The sequence below is a fragment of the Hibiscus syriacus genome, unplaced genomic scaffold (assembly GCF_006381635.1).
Source record: "Hibiscus syriacus cultivar Baekdansim isolate YM2019G1 unplaced genomic scaffold, ASM638163v2 tig00110989_pilon, whole genome shotgun sequence".
Taxonomy (NCBI): Eukaryota; Viridiplantae; Streptophyta; class Magnoliopsida; order Malvales; family Malvaceae; genus Hibiscus; species Hibiscus syriacus.
Genome location: NW_024062943.1, coordinates 1,147,664 through 1,166,901, shown reverse-complemented (window position 1 = coordinate 1,166,901; position 19,238 = coordinate 1,147,664). Strand labels below are relative to the sequence as shown.

At 33.9% G+C, this 19,238-nt stretch overlaps 1 protein-coding gene and 1 pseudogene across 1 annotated transcript; one reads left to right on the top strand and one right to left on the bottom strand.

The window, feature by feature from the left end:
• The first annotated feature begins 1,167 nt into the window (after nt 1-1,167).
• Nucleotides 1,168-10,020, top strand: LOC120149173 (annotated as a pseudogene).
• Nucleotides 10,021-12,073: 2,053 nt separating this feature from the next.
• On the bottom strand, nt 12,074-15,017 carry LOC120149196 (transmembrane 9 superfamily member 2-like). Its single transcript, XM_039162079.1, has 7 exons — nt 14,822-15,017; nt 14,619-14,659; nt 13,941-14,526; nt 13,710-13,847; nt 13,420-13,576; nt 12,839-13,323; nt 12,074-12,541 (listed from the first exon to the last, which is right to left on the bottom strand). Exons 1-7 carry the CDS (start codon nt 14,977-14,979, stop codon nt 12,322-12,324), a joined length of 1,785 nt encoding a protein of 594 aa, XP_039018010.1. The 5' UTR covers nt 14,980-15,017; the 3' UTR covers nt 12,074-12,321.
• Between the last annotated feature and the right edge of the window lie 4,221 nt (nt 15,018-19,238).

Genomic DNA, 19,238 nt, shown 5'->3' with positions numbered 1-19,238 from the left:
AGAGTATAATTGAAAAACTTAAAATTTTGAGAAGCTTAATTCTCATTTTTAAAAATTATGGTTGAGATTTAATTAAAAAATTAAAAAAAAATAAAAATCAATATAGATTTCTAAAAATTTTATGAGGACTAAATTAAATATTTTAAAAAATTAAGACCTAAACTTCAATTTTTAAAATTTTAGGGAGCCATGGGCCCCATTAATCTTCATTATCTTCCGCCATTGGTTACAAACAAAAATAATAAAAAGTTAATTAATTATGGTATAGATTTAGTTGTTTCGTGTTCTTATTTTAACAAGAATATTTATGATAAATTTATTAATTTAATTTAGTTTTAAATTATGTCGAAAGATCCTATGCTAAATTTTTTTAGTGTGATATATTCCCAGTGAAATGAACATCGAATTCACATTCAAAAGGTTAAAAAAGAGTGAACTAAAAATTTTAGAGTCCAACAAGGATGGTGGTTGATGATGTCTGATAGTGACCAACAATGACAATTGTGAGTGGTGGTGACAAAAAAAATACTTAAATCAAATTTAGAGGTCAAATAAATATTTTATCTAAAATTTAGATATTAAATTAAAAATTAACCACTTTTGATTAATATGTCATGTCATCAAACTAACATGAATTAACGACCCAATTAAAAAAATATAATAACTGATAATGTTAGTAATTAAAATTTAATAAATGGATAGCATGATTAAAACTTTTTTCAATTTAAGGATTAAAATTATACAAATATGAAACGGAAATATCGATCCGATAATTAACCCCTTTACATATTAATATACATATTTAATAGATGATTTTGTCGTTTATTTTGAATTTTTTTGAAGATTACATTTATAAACGTAAACGGAGACGGCATTTGGACCTCATGATCGGCGGCTTCAACTAGTTGCTGACATCAGCAACAATCCGAATAATACATTAATTTATGTGTTTTAGAGGTAAAAAATAAATTATTAACAGAAAAACGTTTAAAATATATATATAAAAAAGAATTAAAAGACGGTTGTTTAGTTCCAAAAGCAAAGTTTAAAATGGATTCCAAGTTTTATTGTCCATAAGCTAATGGTAAAGCGCAATGGATGAAGCAGCTGGTGTTTGTCGCATCAGACAATTTTTTCACCAACATCTTAATCGACGGCTGAAAATTGTAAATCCTTTAATCATCTTGATGTGTGATTAGGACTCTATTTAGGTGATGATTTTCAATCATTAAGATGTACACTGTAATCTTTAACTCTAAAAGTTTATGGAGAATAAGGTTCCAATGGTTTCACTTGGCGGCGGCTTAACCATGCCAGTCATTGGCATGGGGACTGCTTCGTATCCCCCGGTCGATGCAGTCACCGTTAAATCAACCGTTGTCGAGGCAATCCGAGCCGGATATCGTCATTTCGATACGACTTTCATCCACAGGTCGGAGCAGGCACTCGGAGAAGCAATCGCTGAGGCTATCAACATTGGCCTCATCAAGTCCCGAGATGGACTCTTTATCACTTCCAAGCTATGGTGTACTTTTGCTGGACAAGATTTGGTCATTCCCACCATCAAAAAGAGTCGAGAGTACTAGTCTTTTTCCCCGTGGATGCAACTTATTACTTTCTTTTTTCATTCTCTTTATGTATATTTGATTGTTTTTGTTAACTATTACGTGAATATCAATGAATAACAAATAAGTTGTTATTTGGTTGTTAGGGAGAATGTGCCAACAAGGCAAATCTGGTATAACTACATAGGAATATTCTAGCAGGTATTGTAAAAATAGTATATATATGGTATTTGGGATATGAAGAAAATGAGCATTTGTTAAATCAAAAAATTTAATATGGTATCAGAGAAAGTTTGGAGACGGAAACCAAGTTTTTGGATATACTAGGAACAAGGAGCAAGTTATTTAATCGTAAAGATCAAGTAGAAGTAACCAAGCTAGATTGACCGACCATAGATATTGATAAACTATTACCATTACCCACGAGGAGCTTACTGTGCCAATATACTCTTCACCCGATACAACATTAGCCGCATCCGAGGTCACATGATGAGAAGCCCCGGAATCTACAAACTATTTACCGGATGATCGAGAGCTCGCAGGACCTCCAGGGCTAGATTGTTGTCCACATTCAGCCATCATAGCAGAATTTGGGTTCCTCTGGTTCGTATCAGGGAGGTCGTGGTCATGGTAAGCCCCGAGTTCAATGCCAGTTGTGTGGAAAAGTTGGCCACTTAGTGGACTGATGCTAGTATAGGTTTGACCAAAGTTTTCGTGGGATGTCTGCTACTCACAAGGCCTTGGCACCGACCAATCCTCTATCTACTAACGTGTGCACGATTGCTTTTACTCATGGGTGTGGTTGTGTTCACAAAGGATCTTGGGATGGTATTGTTTTTGCTATGATGGCTGAATGTGGACAACAATCTAGCCATTGAGGTTCTGCGAGCTCTCGATCATCCGGGAAATGGTTTGTAGATTCCGGGGCTTCTCATCATGTGACCTCGGATGAGGCTAATGTTGTTGCGGGTGAAGAGTATACTGGCATGGGTAAGCTCCTCGTGGGCAATGGTAATAGTTTATCAATATCTAAGGTCAGTCAATCTAGCTTGGTTACTTCTACTCGATCTTTACGATTAAATAACTTGCTCCTTGTTCCTAGTATATCCAAAAACTTGGTTTTCGTCTCCAAACTTGCTCGTGATAATAAGGTATTTCTTGAATTTCATGCTCGTAGATGCGTGATTAGTGACGAGGACACAAAGGCCGTGTTACTTGAAGGCCGAGAGAAAGATGGACTTTATGAGTTTAATTATGCTTTGTTTCATAATAATGTGCCTGCTCAGTGTAATGTTGTTCATGGCGTAATTGATTTTGGTTTATATCATAGACGATTAGGTCACCCTTCTTGTGATACGTTACAACAAGTTTGTAAATATTGTAATGTTGGTCTATCGTTGGTTAATGATGAAACTTGCACTGCTTGCCAAGTTGGGAAATCTCACTCTTTACCATTTTATACTTCTCAAAAAGTGTATAGTGAACAATTTCAGTTGGTTTATGTCAATCTATGGGGACCACCTCATGTGGTCTCAAATGGATATCGGTATTATATATCCTTTGTCGATGCTTATTCGAGGTTTATGTGGGTGCATCTGTTGAAGGATAAGCCTCAAGCATTGCATGTGTTTCTCTTGTTTCAATGCATGGTTCGTGTTCAATTTGGCCGAGAGATTAAAGCAGTTCAAAGTGATTGAGGTGGTGAGTTTCGTCCGTATACCAAGGCTCTTCAAGAGGATGGGATATGACACCGGCTCACGTGTTCTCACATGTCTCAACAGAATGGTGTTGTTGAGCAAAAACACCGACATATCGTTGATACGACGCTAACGTTGCTTGCTCAAGCTTCATTACCCTTGAAATATTGGTCTTATGTCATAACCACTACAGTGTATCTCATTAATAGGCTACCTACGAAGGTGCTTCTCGGGACAACACCGTTTAATAAGTTGTTTGGTCGTCGCCCCTGTCATTTTCTTTGATATTGAAAATAAACATTATTATTTAAATGAATATATGTATATATATTTATATGACTAAGATGAAAATAATAAATAATAAAAATAATGATAATGAAAGTAACAATTTAAATATATCAAAAGCAATAATAAAATAATATTACAAATAAATAATGAATAAAAGAAATTAAAATTCTAAAACTAAAATATAAAGTATTAAAATTAAATATACTAATTCGAAATGTTATGAAAGATAATGGTTAATAGTGTAATTTAACATAATTAATTAATTTGGGATATAAATATAAATTAATAAAATTATAAGGGATTAAATCAGTTATTTACCTTAAATATTTATATAAACATATCAGTGACTAAATTATAAAATAAATAAAATTAGAATACCAAATTAAAACGTATAGAATTTGATTTCAGTGACTAAAATGGAATGTTATAAAACTAAGATGGCTATGGAAAGGGTTTGTCCATGCGTGCAAATTACGCATATATCCCTACCCAAAACGACGTCGTTTGGGAGGGGTATATAAGACCCGAATGGTCGGCCCTTCGGGCCATTCTCTTCATTACATTCTTTCCCTCTTCTATCTCAAAAATGAGAGAACCAGAGTTCTCTCTGGCTTCTCTCTAAAATGAGAGAACACAGTCCCGGTCAGCCACCGCTTCCGGGCTCTGACCACCGCTGCCGGCCACCGTTAACGGTGGCCGAAAAATTCTAAAATATACCAAAACGAAGCCCTAAATACCCTAAAGCCAAAATCGAGGCCCGTTTAGCCTAAAAATCCTTAACCCGACCTAGATCTAAGCTTGTTACCTTCGGTATTTTGGTTTTTTAACAGCGTAGGGAGGCTCCGATGACAATAATCTCCTCGGTAAGTCTCTCTCTTTCTCTTACTTTCTGTTTTTCTCTTGGGTTGCTGTCGTGGTTGTTATCTGTGTCTTCTGTTGTGGCTTTCTCCGTTCTTGCTCGCTGTACTCTCCCTGTTCCGTTTGCTGTTTGTTGTGGACTCTTGCTCTCCGTTTTTTCTTTGTTGCTTTTTTTTTCCGCAGGTGGTCGATGGCTTTTATAGCCATCGACGGTGTAGCTCTTGGACCGGTCCCAAATGGCGACCCTAGGTGAGTCACCCATTTTTTATTGTTATTATTATTATTATTTTATTTATTATTATTATTATTAAAATTATTATTATTACAAACAGGCCAAAATCGGGTCCCAATTACAAATCTGGAAGCCCAACCAGATGGCCCAATTGAAACCTAAACTAATTTAGGGTTTTAGCTAGGGTTTTCTGAACCCTAGCTCCCAACCGCCTCAATCTTCCAGAAGGCCAGCCGGCGCCTCTGCTCAGCCGCCACCTCCACGTTGACGCTTTAACTGCTGCCACGCCGCCGTCAGTGCCACGCCACCTCACCTAGCTTTCCAGAAGGCCATCTGCCCCTCCCCACGTCGAAGCCCTATGGTGAGTCACCACTATAGTCCGGTGACTCACCTAGGGTCTCCATTTGGGACCGGTCCGAGAGCTACACCGTCGATGGCTATAAAAGCCATCGACCACCTGCAGAAAAAAAAAAGCAACAAAGAAAAAATGGAGAGAAAGAGTCCACAACAAACAGCAAACGGAACAGGGAGAGTACAACGAGCAAGAACGGAGAAAGCCACAACAGAAGACACAGATAACAACCACGACAGCAACCCAAGAGAAAAACAGAAAGTAAGAGAAATAGAGAGACTTACCGAGGAGATTATTGTCATCGGAGCCTCCCTACGCTGTTAAAAAACCAAAATACCGAAGGTAACAAGCTTAGATCTAGGTCGGGTTAAGGATTTTTAGGCTAAACGGGCCTCGATTTTGGCTTTAGGGTATTTAGGGCTTCGTTTTGGTATATTTTAGAATTTTTCGGCCACCGTTAACGGTGGCCGGCAGCGGTGGTCGGAGCCCGACAGCGGTGGCTGACCGGGACTGTGTTCTCTCATTTTAGAGAGAAGCCATAGAGAACTCTGGTTCTCTCATTTTTGAGAGTGAAAGAAGGGAATGAAGAGAATGGCCCGAAGGGCCGGCCATTCGGGTCTTATATACCCCTCCCAAACGACGTCGTTTTGGGTAGGGATATATGCGTAATTTACACGCATGGACAAACCCTTTCCATAGCCATCTTAATTTTATAACATTCCATTTTAGTCACTGAAATCAAATTCTAAACGTTTTAATTTGGTCTTCTAATTTTATTTATTTTATAATTTAGTCACTGATATGTTTATATAAATATTTAAGGTAAATAACCGATTTAATCCCTTATAATTTTATTAATTTATATTTATATACTGAATTAATTAATTATGTTAAATTACACTATTAACCATTATCTTTCATAACATTTCGAATTAGTATATTTAATTTTAATACTTTATATTTTAGTTTTAGAATTTTAATTTCTTTTATTCATTATTTATTTGTAATATTGTTTTATTATATATATTTAAATTGTTACTTTCATTATCATTATTTTTATTATTTATTATTTTCATCTTAGCCATATATATATATATATACATATATTCATTTAAATAATAATGTTTATTTTCAATATCAAAGAAAAAGATAATCTTAAAGCAATTGGATATCCTATTCTAGTATTTTAAATAATTAAATATTATAAAAATTATAATTTAGTTTTATTTAAATTATTTTTAGAAAAGATCATTACATTTTTAATATTTATTTATTTATTAATATCAAAGAAAAGAGCTGTCTTAAAGCAACTAGAAGCTCTTTTCTAATATTCTTAAATAAATAAACATTATATTTACAAAACTCTATATATATATATTCTTTCGATTAAAATACGAAATAACATGATCATAAATTAAATTTATATTTGAATTCTTAAATTTTATTATTAAAGACAATTTATAATTAATAAGTACCAATTTTGGGCGTTGTTGGGGGTGCTAATCCTTCCCCAAACGTAATCGATAATGAATCCCTTTTTATTATTAAAAAGAACGAATCTTTGGTTAAAAAGCAGATCAGTTTATCTTTTAACTGATGTTTTCTTAAAAACTCTTTTAAAAGATAATTTTTAGGTATTCGACCTACCTGACCCAAAAGGCCGATGGCGACTCCCAAAACATTTTAAAAACCATTTATTCACATCACTTTTTCTGCCGAGTAAAAATTTCGTGCCCGGGTGAAAACCGGTTACGACAGCCCCAAGTATGAGCATTTACGTGTTTTTGGTTATAGATGTTTACCGTGCCTTCGTTCGTTTCAATCTCACAAATTTGATTATCGATCACAATCGTGTACTTTTCTTGGCTATAGTGTTCAACATGAGGGTTATCTTTGTCTTGCACCTGGAGGTCGAATATATATATTTCTTGGAATGTGCAGTTTGATGAGAGTGTTTTTCCATTTGCAGGTCAAGCTACTGCCATTCATCCTTCTCCTACAAATGATTTCCATCCGTCTGCCACTATTGATGTTGTATATGGCATCAACAAGGTGCTAAGTAGTCAAGCAGTCCCACCGTGCTCAACGTCGCACCATTGTGAAAATGAGTTGTCTACTTCTCGTACCAGTAGCTCATACATATAGTGAATGAACCGATGAATTCTATTAAAGTTGAATATGGATGGATCCGTGAGACACGCAATCTCTCCTCAACGAACTGATGGTTCTGGTGATTTGCGTGTTCCTGAGCACTCCACTGTTGCTACAGATTCAGATCTTCAAATGACTTCCCATGCTAATAATAATTCAAACATGGATGTTTCAACTGTTCTTCTTGGTATTTCTTCTCATCCCTCTTTTTTAAAGGTCCATTCTATGGTTACCAGAAGCAAGTATGGGATATTTAAACCCAAAGTCTTCTCGGTTCAAGCTGTAATTGATTATGAAGAACAAGTTTTTGTTGAACAAGCTTTGTTGTCCCCTATGTGGAAAGATGTTGTCATGGCTGAATATAATGCTCTAATTGATAAGGTTACATGGCGGTTGGTGTCACTACCTCCAGGTCGAACGACAATCGGATGCAAGTGGTTGTTCTGGATCAAGAAAAATGTTGATAGGTCTGTTGCAAGGTATAAGTCTCGTTTAGTAGAAAAAGGTTTCGCTCAAATTCTGGGACAAGACTTTAATGATACGTTCAGCCCAGTTATCAAACCCTCCACGGTAAAGGTTATTTTATCCTTAGCTATCATGAATAGGTGGAAATTATGACAGGTTGACGTTAATAATGCGTTTCTCAATGGGGACTTACGTGAGGAGGTGTTCATGGTGCAACCTCCCGGGTTTGAACAGCTTGCTGCTGATGGCACACAACTTGTTTTCAAACTTGAAAAGGCATTGTATGGACTTAAACAAGAACCACGAAGTTGGTATGTGAAACTAGGTGCTTTTCTTGGTCGAATTGGGTTTCATGGGACACAAGCTGATGCCTCATTGTTCATTCGTTTCTTAGGGAAGTCTTTAACCTATGTTCTCGTTTATGTCGATGATATCATAGTTACGGGGCAAGATGAGACTGAAGTTGAAAGCGTTATATCACAATTGAGTCAAGAATTCTCTCTAAAAGATTTGGGGGACTTGAACTATTTTCTGGGGCTTGAAGTTCAGCGGATGACTCATTCGCTTATTTTACGACAAAAGAAGTTTATTCTTGAGTTATTAGAATGTACTGGCATGAGTAATGCTCATCCAGTTCCAACACCGATGGTCGTATCTCCAAAACTAAGTAAATATGGAGGGAGCCCGTTACAAGATGTTCAATTATATAGGAGCGTTGTTGGAGCCCTTCTATATTTAAATCACACGCGACCCGACATTGCGTATAGTGTCAACCGTGTAGCTCAATACATGCATGCGCCTCGTACTCAACATTGGGTGGTTGTGAAACGCATTTTGCGTTATTTGTGTGGGACACTTGATTATGGTCTAGTGTTTTAAAAGAGAGGATTGGGTCTTCACTTGGAAGCTTTTGCGGATGCCGATTGGGCAAGCAATGTTGATGATTGTCGTTCGATATCCAGGTTTTGTGTTTTTCTTGGAGGTAATCTCGTGTCTTGGGGTTCAAAGCGTCAACGGTCAATATCTCGGTCAACTATTGAGGCTGAATATCGTGCATTAGCGGATGTTGTGGCTGATGTTGTTTGGATTCAAGCCTTGTTGACAGATATGGGAATTTCATCCTCAAGCACTCCCGTCGTTTGGAGTGATAATACGAGTGCAATACCGATGAGTGACAATCTTGTTCTACATTCTCGGTCGAAACATGTTGAATTAGACCTTCATATCATTCGGGAGAAGGTTGCTACCGATAGAGTTCGGATCAATTGTATTCCTGCTCAACATAAAAAAAGCTGATGGATTCACTAAGTCTTTGTCTCATGCTTATTTTTCTTTGTTTCGCTACAATCTCAAAGTCTATTGTGAAGTTCTGGAATCCATAGACAGTAGGGAGAATGTTAACTATTACGTGAATAGAAAATAAGTTATTATTTGGTTGTTAGGGAGAATGTGCCAGCAAGGCAAATCTGGTATAACTGCATAGGAATATTCTAGCGAGTATTGTAAAAACAATATATATGTGGTATTTGGGATATGAAGAAAACGAGGCATTTGTTAAATCAAAAAATTTAATAGTTTTGCAGGAACCTTCAGCTGGAATATCTTGATCTTTATTTGATACATTGGCCATTAAAGTTCAACAAAGACCCGAGTCATTTCCCGGTTCCGAAACAAGAAGTGTCCATCATCGATACCAAATCCATTTGTAAAGCGATGGAAGGTGTCAACTTCTCGGTCTCACCAAAGCCATCGGTGTCTCGAACTTCTCTGCCAAAAAGCTCGATGAAATCCTTTCATTTGCGAAAATCCCTCCGGCCGTCAACCACGTGAGCATCTATGTTACTCTAGTCCAACACATGGATACAAGAATGCAACCAAAAGACGAATGAATTATAACATTGTAATTGGTATAAGAAAGGTGGAGATGAACCCACTTAGGCAGCAAAAGAAAATGTTCTGCAAGGCCAAAGGGCATTCACGTTTCTGCTCATTCCCCTCTGGGGTCCAAAGGCACACTCTGGGGAGACGATAGGATTTTCGAATGCCATGTTTTGAAAAAGGTTGCCCAGGCCAAAGGGAAAACAATTGCACAAGTGAGTGAACATCAAATACACGTATACAAGTTAAATATTGTGTTTTTTTATTGATAGTCTATTTTGTCTTATATAATTTTTTTTAAATTGATTCCGTTAACATAAAATTCTATTTTGTCTACGATGGGTGTACGAGCAAGGGGAGAGTGTGATAACGATGAGCTTCAGCAGGGAGAGGATGAAGGAGAACCTGGAAATATTAGATTGGCCATTGGGTGGGGAAGAAATTGTAAAAATCAGAGGCATTCCACAGCGCAAACATAGTAGCTCACTCGGTTCATTCATCGAGGACAGTTCAGAGCTTGAGGCAGAGCTTTGATACATGGTTTAAGAATAAATACCATTAATAAGATGATGTGTTTGTTTAAAGATTTTGTTTAAGTAATTCAAGTGTTTGATTCTCCAAATTTTAAGAGTTACAGTATTGCGAGGGTTCGATTCTACAAACAGTTTAAAAATAAAAAATTGAAACTAATATAGATAAATTACACCATTTCTCACTCAACTTTACTCTCTCTCATATTTTCCTCACTTTACTTTCAATTTTTCCAATTTACTCATTAAACTTTTGAATTGCTTATGTTTTGGTCACTCTAAATTATTTTATTACTATTTTGGTATGACATTGCATTTTTTATTATTAAAATATAAAATAATTAAAAATAAAATAATAAAGTGATATTTTATTATTATTAAATTTAAAAAGATTTTTAAAAAAGTCACCACCATACGTCAACCTTCGGAACCAGAAGTTATTCGGTCCTAAATTTCATGGGTCGCTTTCCCTCGACCCTCTTATCTGAATCTGATGGTTGTTTCATTGAAAAATGTCCCAAAACTCGTTGATCTCAACTGAAACATTTCGGATTCCTCACTTTTGATCTCCTATTCGTGGAATTCAAAGCATATTCTGACGAAATAGAGGTAAGATTTCGACTCAAGAGGTTGAGGTAAAGAGACCCATGAAATCTGTGATCGAACGACCACAACCTACTGTGATTGATGAATACCGATATTTCGATTTTCTCATTTTTGATCGAATTTGGAGCATGTTCCGACAAAATGAAGGTAGAATTTGGACTCAGGGGTTGAGACGAAAAGCGACCAATGAAATCTGAGATCGAATGACAATCATCTGCCATCGACAGTGACGTCCAATGTTGGCGAACAATGGACAACACCTTATGTTTTTTATTTTATATTTTAAATAATTTTTATATTTTAAATAATTTTTATATTAAACAATAATAAAAATGCAACATCATACAAAAATAATAATAAAATAATTCAAATTGAACAAACAAGAGTAATTCAAAATTTTAGTGAATAAATTAAAAAAACAAGTAAAATGAATGTAATGAGAGTAAAATTCAATGAAAAATTATGTATTCCACCTATGTTTTAATGTAATCAATTGATTCTTTAAATTCTGTACAAACATAAAATATTTTTCGGTAGTTTTTAATTTTCAGAAAACATTGTTCCATTAAAATAAATGTATTTCAAGTAAAAAAAAAAGTAATATAACAAACATTACTACAAATGATGTTATATGTCCAATTATTTTTTTAAAAAATTCTTAAATATATTTAAAAACACATAATAATATTTTTTGATAAGGAATTATTATAAGATATCTTATCAAAAAAAATTTATCAATTGACAATGTACACACCATGCAGATACAACTGTTCGAATTTGAGAGGTTGAGACTCAAATCCGAAACCTCTAAGGAGAATATTACCCTCTTTTACCAAATGAAATTATTTTTCTACTTAGTTTATGTTTTTTTAGTATATTGATAACTAAATTATAACTTTTCACCTTTAATAAAAAAAATTTGATAAAACTCATTGATGAATATCTTCTATAGTTAGAGAGAGTGTTATTCTCTCTTAAGATTTTATGTTTAAACATTTGCATTTCTAAACTATGTTCGTTATTAATGATTAAGAAAAATTATAAATATATATATTATCTTGTAATTATCTCAAGCTATTCAAGAATATATATATATAAAAGTTCAACTTGTTGACTGGCAGAAAATTTTAAATAAAAATGAAAAAGGATATCTTCGTAATTTTCAAAAATATAGTTTAACAAACACTTTTGAAAAAAAAAGTATTAAAAGCAGATTTGTCTTAATATTAATATAATGGATCTATTTTGACCTGTGCAAGATTGAAGCCGCATTTGGCAATTTCAGCTGTTTAATCATTATTGAACTTGAGAGGAGACTTGAAGACTTTTAACTACCAGGTTATGAGGTATAAAATAGCCAACTAATTTTGTACTAGTCATTGTTGTTAAACTAAAAAAGTTGGTAATAATTATTAAAGGGCCAAGAAATCACTTTACCTAGTAAACACGTATGAAAATAACAGCATGCTACAAACATCAGTCTCATACAGCCAAAATATTAATATAAACACATGATTCCTAAATGTTCTCCACTATTGCTTTCATGCCAGATCTCCCCTTGGGCATTTAAAGTCAAAGCGCATGCAACCCCCATGTGCTAACCAACAATTAAGGCACTCTTCCAGCTAAGATCTAACAAAAATCATAGAATTATCTATGACACAGTTGATGGAAATTGGTAAGGACAACGTAACCTTGCTTATTCGCACTTGATTGACTTGTATATGTGACTAACAAAGAATAGCGAGGCACGGAAGCCCACTGTCCCGAGCATCAGGAAGAATCCATAGCAGATGCAGGCCATGTAACCAAAGAAGAATGATGTTTGCATAAATCCGGACATATCTGATCGTGCATAGTAATAATACAAGCAGTAGGCGTAGATAAAGAGACCGGTTGATCCACCACAAAGGAAAGACCTGTGACAAAGGAAGGACTTGGATCAGCAAAATCAACTAAATAACACTTAAGGTCGTCCTAAGTATTGTTACTAACTAACAAATGCCTTACAACTGAAAGGAAAAAAAAGTTGTAATCAAACAGGTTAAACAACCCAAAAATGATAAGAAACTAATAAATCAACCCAAAAATGTACCAGTGCCATTAAAAAATAAATTAGAATTAGGGGTATGGAATTTCAAAACTCATAGTACTTTTAAAAAATACGAGGCAAAATGAAATTGAGACATGAATAAAAAATTAGGGAACTTATGTACCTCCACCACCATTCATGATCTTCAGCAGCAAGTTGGAAATATGTCAAAGCCACAGTTACAAAAGCAGTGACAATCAGAAGGATGATGAAGACAATAAACAAGATACTATATATGGTATAAATCCTGTGGCCCCAGACGCTGGCAAATATATAGTAAAGCTCAATGTAGATAGCACTGAATGGAAGAAACCCCGCCATTGCCATCTGAGGAATGGCACTCCTGTACCAAGGTAATGGTGGAATCTCTCGAGGATACTTGGTGGTGCGGCAAGGAGCTCGGAACTCAGCCTTACTATTTTTGCCAGTAATGCCACCCAGAACAAGCAAAGGAGATGTCACTAGTGTCCATATGAGGACTATTACTACAATAGTTCCAAAAGGCAGTGCGGCAGTTGCACTGTATGCAATAGCAACAGTGTTAAGGAAGCAGAATGTGAGAAACAACGGCCCGCAGAAAAGGCAACCAGTCAATAACAGATTCCTGACCTGTCAATCCGAGAAATCAAATGAACAAATTTGTACACTCCCTTTAAAAGCAGCACAGTAACATCTCATACTAAAAGACAATTCTTCTACACATACCCAATTCTTTCCTTCAAGCTGACAGTAGAAAGAAGCTGCTATGTATCCTGCAATTCCTGATGTGAGTGCATATATGACCACCAGGGCAGTAAACAGAGCACCTCGGTTGTAGGGATAAAAGACACCAACCAATGCCAGCATAAAAATGAACACCGTTCTGATAGACATAAAAAGTTCAAAAGTGAACAGAATGAAACATCAATAATTCGAATATAGATCTTGATGAAATAACTGTAGTTTCACAAATCTGAAAGGAACATAAATACAGAATAAATAAATGGGATCCTTACAAGGTGAATAGCTGTGTTCCAGATCCAAGAGCAGCGGAAAACAAAGAATTGTATTTTGGGAACCGGAAGACATCTCCATGAATATACTTCCATCCAGTCTCTTCTTGATCATCAGCTGCTTCTTCATCTTGACCATACCTTTCATAACAAATTAAATATTTATAGCAACCAAACCAAAATGGAAGGAGTAAAATTACGAGGAATATATATGTATATATCAACAGATCTCACTTAATGAAATCATTCTTCAAGACCCGCATGAGAATAGTTGCAAGGAAACCGGTCAACAGGAGAACTGTCACACAAGAGTTGATAATCGAAAACCAATGAATCTCCAAATGATGCGGCAACGAAGAAGACATGGAGTACTTATCCATCCTCTTCTCAAAAGGAGTATCGGTTTCCTTCCATTTCACAGTATACATAAACTCAGCTTCAACTTCCTTATCCTCCGTCAAATCCAAGAGAGAATGAGGATCCATCCTTGCACTAATCTCAATAACACGATCCTTGTTATAAAGTACATCAAACTGGATAAGCTTGTAAAGGAAATACTTGTACTCACTGGGATCACTTTTTCCTTCCTTGTCAACTTTTCCAATAAAACCCCATATGGGCAAATCATCATAGTACATTTGGAAATAATAATCCTTATCGACTCCCTTGCGCAAAATGGAAACTTCATCTTTCGAAAGCTTCTTCTTACAAACAACTGAAGAATCTTTTTCCTCCTTAAAATTCAACTTATAAGGAGCACTGACAAGCCGATCTCCATTCAATACCTCCCCTAATGCTTCTTTCTTCTCCTTTGCATGATCTAAATTACATTGCAAAATCAACATATTTTATTAAATCTAAATGAAACCCATTAAAGTCTAAACTAAAAATAACAAAATAACAAAAAAGCACCTGGCGAACAGAAAGGCAGATCAAAGTAGCGATAGGTTTCACTGAAATCAAACAAAACAAGCCAAAATCAAGGCATTTATTAAGAAAATAAATGTTAAATGTAATTAGATTTGAATTTTCCAGAATAAGGCATTGAGTCAGGTTCCAAAAGCTAAGCAATTTCAGATCTAAGGAAAGAAGGGGAAAGGAAATGATAAAGTTACCTAGGGTTGTGGAAAGGGCCGACCTTATTGACGTAAAGAGGAACGGCGTCGCCGTCTTTGTAACGGTGGTCTGAGGCATCGGATCTAACATGCGCGAGACAGAAGAGGATTACAACTCCGATGATTAGAATGGAGAGACGATCGCTGAAGTTTTTCATGGTGGATCAGAAGATTGGTGAAGGATCGGAAGTGAGCAATTTTGGAATAAATAAACGAGTAGAAAAAGGCGTGTATTCGGTTCGGTTCGGTTTTTTATTAAAAATTAAATCGAACTGAAATAAACGAATTTTTAATATTTAAACCGAAATCGAAATCGAATAGTTAAAAAATTGAAAAAATCAAAATTGGTTTTTTTGGTTCGGTTCAGTTTTTTTAACGGTTCGAATTTTTCGGTTCGGTTCGGTTTGGTTTATCGGTTTTTCAATAAAAAAAATCACTTGAAACTATAATTTTTTTTACAAAAATTGTCTATTCGGTTCAATATGAAACAAATGAGTTCCATATGGAAAACCCGAATCGAACCGAATCAAAAAAATGAAGCCTTTAAACCGAACCGTTTAAAGCTAAACCGAACCGAACCGAACAGTTTTACTCGGTTCATGTCGGTTTTTCAGTTTTCTCGGTTTCGTTGCTCAGCCCTAATGGTGGACATCTTTTGTACGGGCAATTTTGGACACGTATGAAATGATAAACTATATATTTAGTCACTTAATTTTAATTTTGTTTATGTTGTAAACATTTATCTATATAACATTTTAATTTAATCACCTAACTTTTCAAATTCTTTTTTCACCCTCACCCGTTAGCTGTTGGGCTCTAGGGGTGTATAACATTGTGAAGTAATATAATTTGAATATGATATTTATGAAGTACAAGATACGGTTTGAGGACTTTAAGAACCAGTATTCATATATTTTAAAATAAAAATGTTGTATTTATAAAATCATATATATTAAAGTATCATGTTTGATTTATTAGTTTATCATTGTACATCATTAAAAGAGTGTGTCCGATCACGAACTAAGTTAATTAAATGGTTAAAAGGATGTTTGTAATTTCTAGAAGCCTCGAGTTTGAGCACTAGTGATTGTATGATATTTAAGCATTTATTGTCAAATCATTAAGTCTCTAAAATAGATATTACCACTTGTAATCACTATAAATTAAAAAAAAAAGAAAGAATCCATACCATTTTTCATTACCCATTTTATCTCGGTAGTGGTGGCATTTTTAATGGGCTTTATGATTTTATAAATACACATATAGTATATAATTATTTTTAAAAAAATAGTTTTAGTTTTTTGATCAAATATCGTATTAATATAATTTTCGTAGAATAAATATAGTTTTAATTTTAGTATATAATTTTTGTGTGAATATAATAGTGATATATAGTTTTTGTTTTAAGTGTATAGTTGTTTCATTAACAACATATTAAGTATATGGTTTTCATATTATATAATATTGATATACATATTAGTTAATATGTTTTGATATACATATTAAGTAATTAGAAGGTTGAAGATGGGTGGTTTCTCTTGAAACCGGGTTTAGTGTTAGGATAGATGAATAACACTTAAGGATTTGTGGAGGTGTTCTTAGGATTTTGGGTTGTAGATCTTGAAAAACAAGTTTTAGTTTTATTTTAGTATTGATTTTGGATCAAAAAGAAGAAAAAAAGGATGGAAAATGATGATGTTCTTGAAAAAATATGAGTTTTGAGGTGTTTTAGTGTTTGTATTAGATCAAACAAGGTTATAAGATGAGTTTTAGTATAATGTAAGATGAACATGGAAGAAATGAGAGAGGAATAATTGAGAGAATTGGGAGAGGAAGAAAATTTTTATAGGTGAAAATGAGGTGTTGTCTTAAAATTTGGGTTTTTATATTAGAAAGAAATTTTTGGAAAATTGCTTCATAAATCCACTATTATACCTATATTTTGGTTTGGAGATGTGGCATTTCATTTCTTTTATTTCGGTCACCGTTAAATTATAACTTGTGTACTCTAAATTTTCTTTTAGTGCAATTCAGTCCTCAAATTATTCCATATATTTTTATTGGGATTTGCGGAAGCTCGAATCGACAACCGGAACGGTTCGCCAAGAGGGGTCATATCGGTTTTTGTGTTTAGGGAGTAAGGAGATTTAAAGATAGCAAATTGAACAGCGATTTAGAGTGGTTCGACTTGTCAACCAAGTCTACATCCACTACCTTAGCTCCTCACCAAGGATTTTCCAACAAATTCACTAATTTGTTCTTTTTTTTCAAGGACAAAGAGATAACCTTTACAACTCCCTAGTTTTTCAATGGCTAAACTAGAACCTTTCCTCTAGCTTTTCATGGGCTAAGCTAGAACCAAAACCCTTCTACAATGAAAGGAAAATGTAAACAAAAAAACCTCTCTAAGGTGGGTGTTTACAAGAATTAAGCTCACAAGAACAAAATATTTACAAGAGAAAGATGAAATAAGATTGAAAAGCTCTTCTACAAAAATAGGCTGCCCAAAACAGAGTGTATCGATACACTATCAAGGTGTATCAATACCCCTTCATTAAATTCAAATTTTATGACCGTTGGTCTATGTGAACAGTAAGTGTATCGGAAACAATGTAGCAGTGCATCGATACACCTTTTACATTCGATGTTTTTTAGCATCGGTATTGTTCATCACCATTCACACAGTATCGATATTGTTCACACAGTATCGATACTGTTCACACAATATTGGTACTGTTCATTAATGTTCATCAAAATATTTTTGTGCTCAATTTCAAATTAAATGGACTTTGAATTATTTTTGAAACTTTTTTAAAACTTTGAATAAATTCAATTCAAGTCCAAAAACATTTTGCATTTAATTTTGTTATATCGAAACATAATTCAACAACCTCCGCCTTTTTTATATAACAAAACATTTGAAAAATTATTTTTGGCAAAACTCCCCCTTAATAAAATATTTAATGAAAAAGATATCAATTGTTAACAAAAGGATATCAATTGTTAAAAAGATACCAATTGTTGGAAAATATATGAAAATGTTAAGCTCCCCCTTTTTCATTAAGAAATTTAATTTTTCAAACCAAACTTCTCCCCCTTTTTGTTATATACAAAATAATTCAATCTTTGAATTTCAAAAATAACTTTGGAGAGTAAGTAGTAAATTTGACATTTAAAAAATTATTTGAAAAATCAAAGTTTCCCCTCAATAATAGTTTTCCAAACAAAATTTAGCTTTTGAGATCATGACATTTAAAATTGAATTTCAACAAAGAATAACAAACATGTTAGTAGCACATGAAATTCAATATATCCAAGTCTAAAATACTTTATGCAATACCAATAGTTGAAATTAAGTACATATGCATAAAGTTTTATAAAAATGTTATGCATTTGAAATTTTTTTTTATATCAATTGTTAGAGAGATATCATTTTCATTTAAACCACATGCATAAACATTTAAATTTAGGTCAAAATTTTTAAAGATTTATAAAATCAAAGTATTTGAAAAGTTGATATCAATTGTTAGAGAGATATCATTTGCATTTAAAACCAATTTTGACCGAAATTTATTATGAAGAACTAAAAATTATGAAAAATCATTAAAAATTTAAAATGTTCATCATAACCATTTTTTAACATACATGAGATTAAAAACAATGCATAATAATTTAAAATCAAAACTCATGCATGCATAAATCCAAATGAGCAACCAAATAATCAAAATCAAAAGCATTAAGCTTAGAGGTTACACATTCGTTTTTCATGTGTGGCTAGAGCATTTGAATATCTTCACTTTTATCATCATTGCTCCCACACACCTACAAGAGACATTTAAGTAGATTTTGGTATTCAGATTGCTTTGGATCCTTGAACGTTAGTTTCAATGCCCCTTGTTCCCTTAGGAACCCATACTTGTCTAATTTTAAAACGTTTTCCTTTCTTCAAAGGACAAGTATGTTCATTATGACCATGATAATGTCAATGTGAGCATTTTGCCATTATGAAACTAGATGAATTATTTAAAATGATTTCTTTTTATTTTGTTAAGCATTCAAGCGTAACTTTTAAATCAAAACATTCTTTTTCAAAACTTTCAATTTTCATTTTTGAAAGCTCTAAATCTTTTTTCAAATTTTTATTTTGATTTTCAAAATCAATTTTAGCTTTCAAAAGAAAATTGTTTTCAAATTTTAATTTTGAAATCACTTTTTATATTTGTAGTTCATGGTCTCAAACTCCGAAAATAATTCATCGAATGCATCTTGTAACTCATTAAAAGAATAAGAATTTAATTTATTTGAGTTAGAAGATACATCGGGCTCTTCACGAGCCATTAAAGACACTAACATTGTTGGTTCTTCTTTCTTGTTTCCATGGATTTCCTCGAGCTTATTCCAAAGCTCCTTGGCATTC

Bases quoted from the DNA above. Each gene is read 5' to 3' on its own strand.
- LOC120149196 (XM_039162079.1), bottom strand. From the start codon at position 14,979: ATGAAAAACTTCAGCGATCGTCTCTCCATTCTAATCATCGGAGTTGTA. The intron at 14,660-14,821 runs GTAACTTTATCA...GTTTGATTTCAG, and splicing joins GGCCCTTTCCACAACCCTAG to TGAAACCTATCGCTACTTTG. The intron at 13,848-13,940 runs GTGAGATCTGTT...TTGTTATGAAAG, and splicing joins TTGAAGAATGATTTCATTAA to GTATGGTCAAGATGAAGAAG.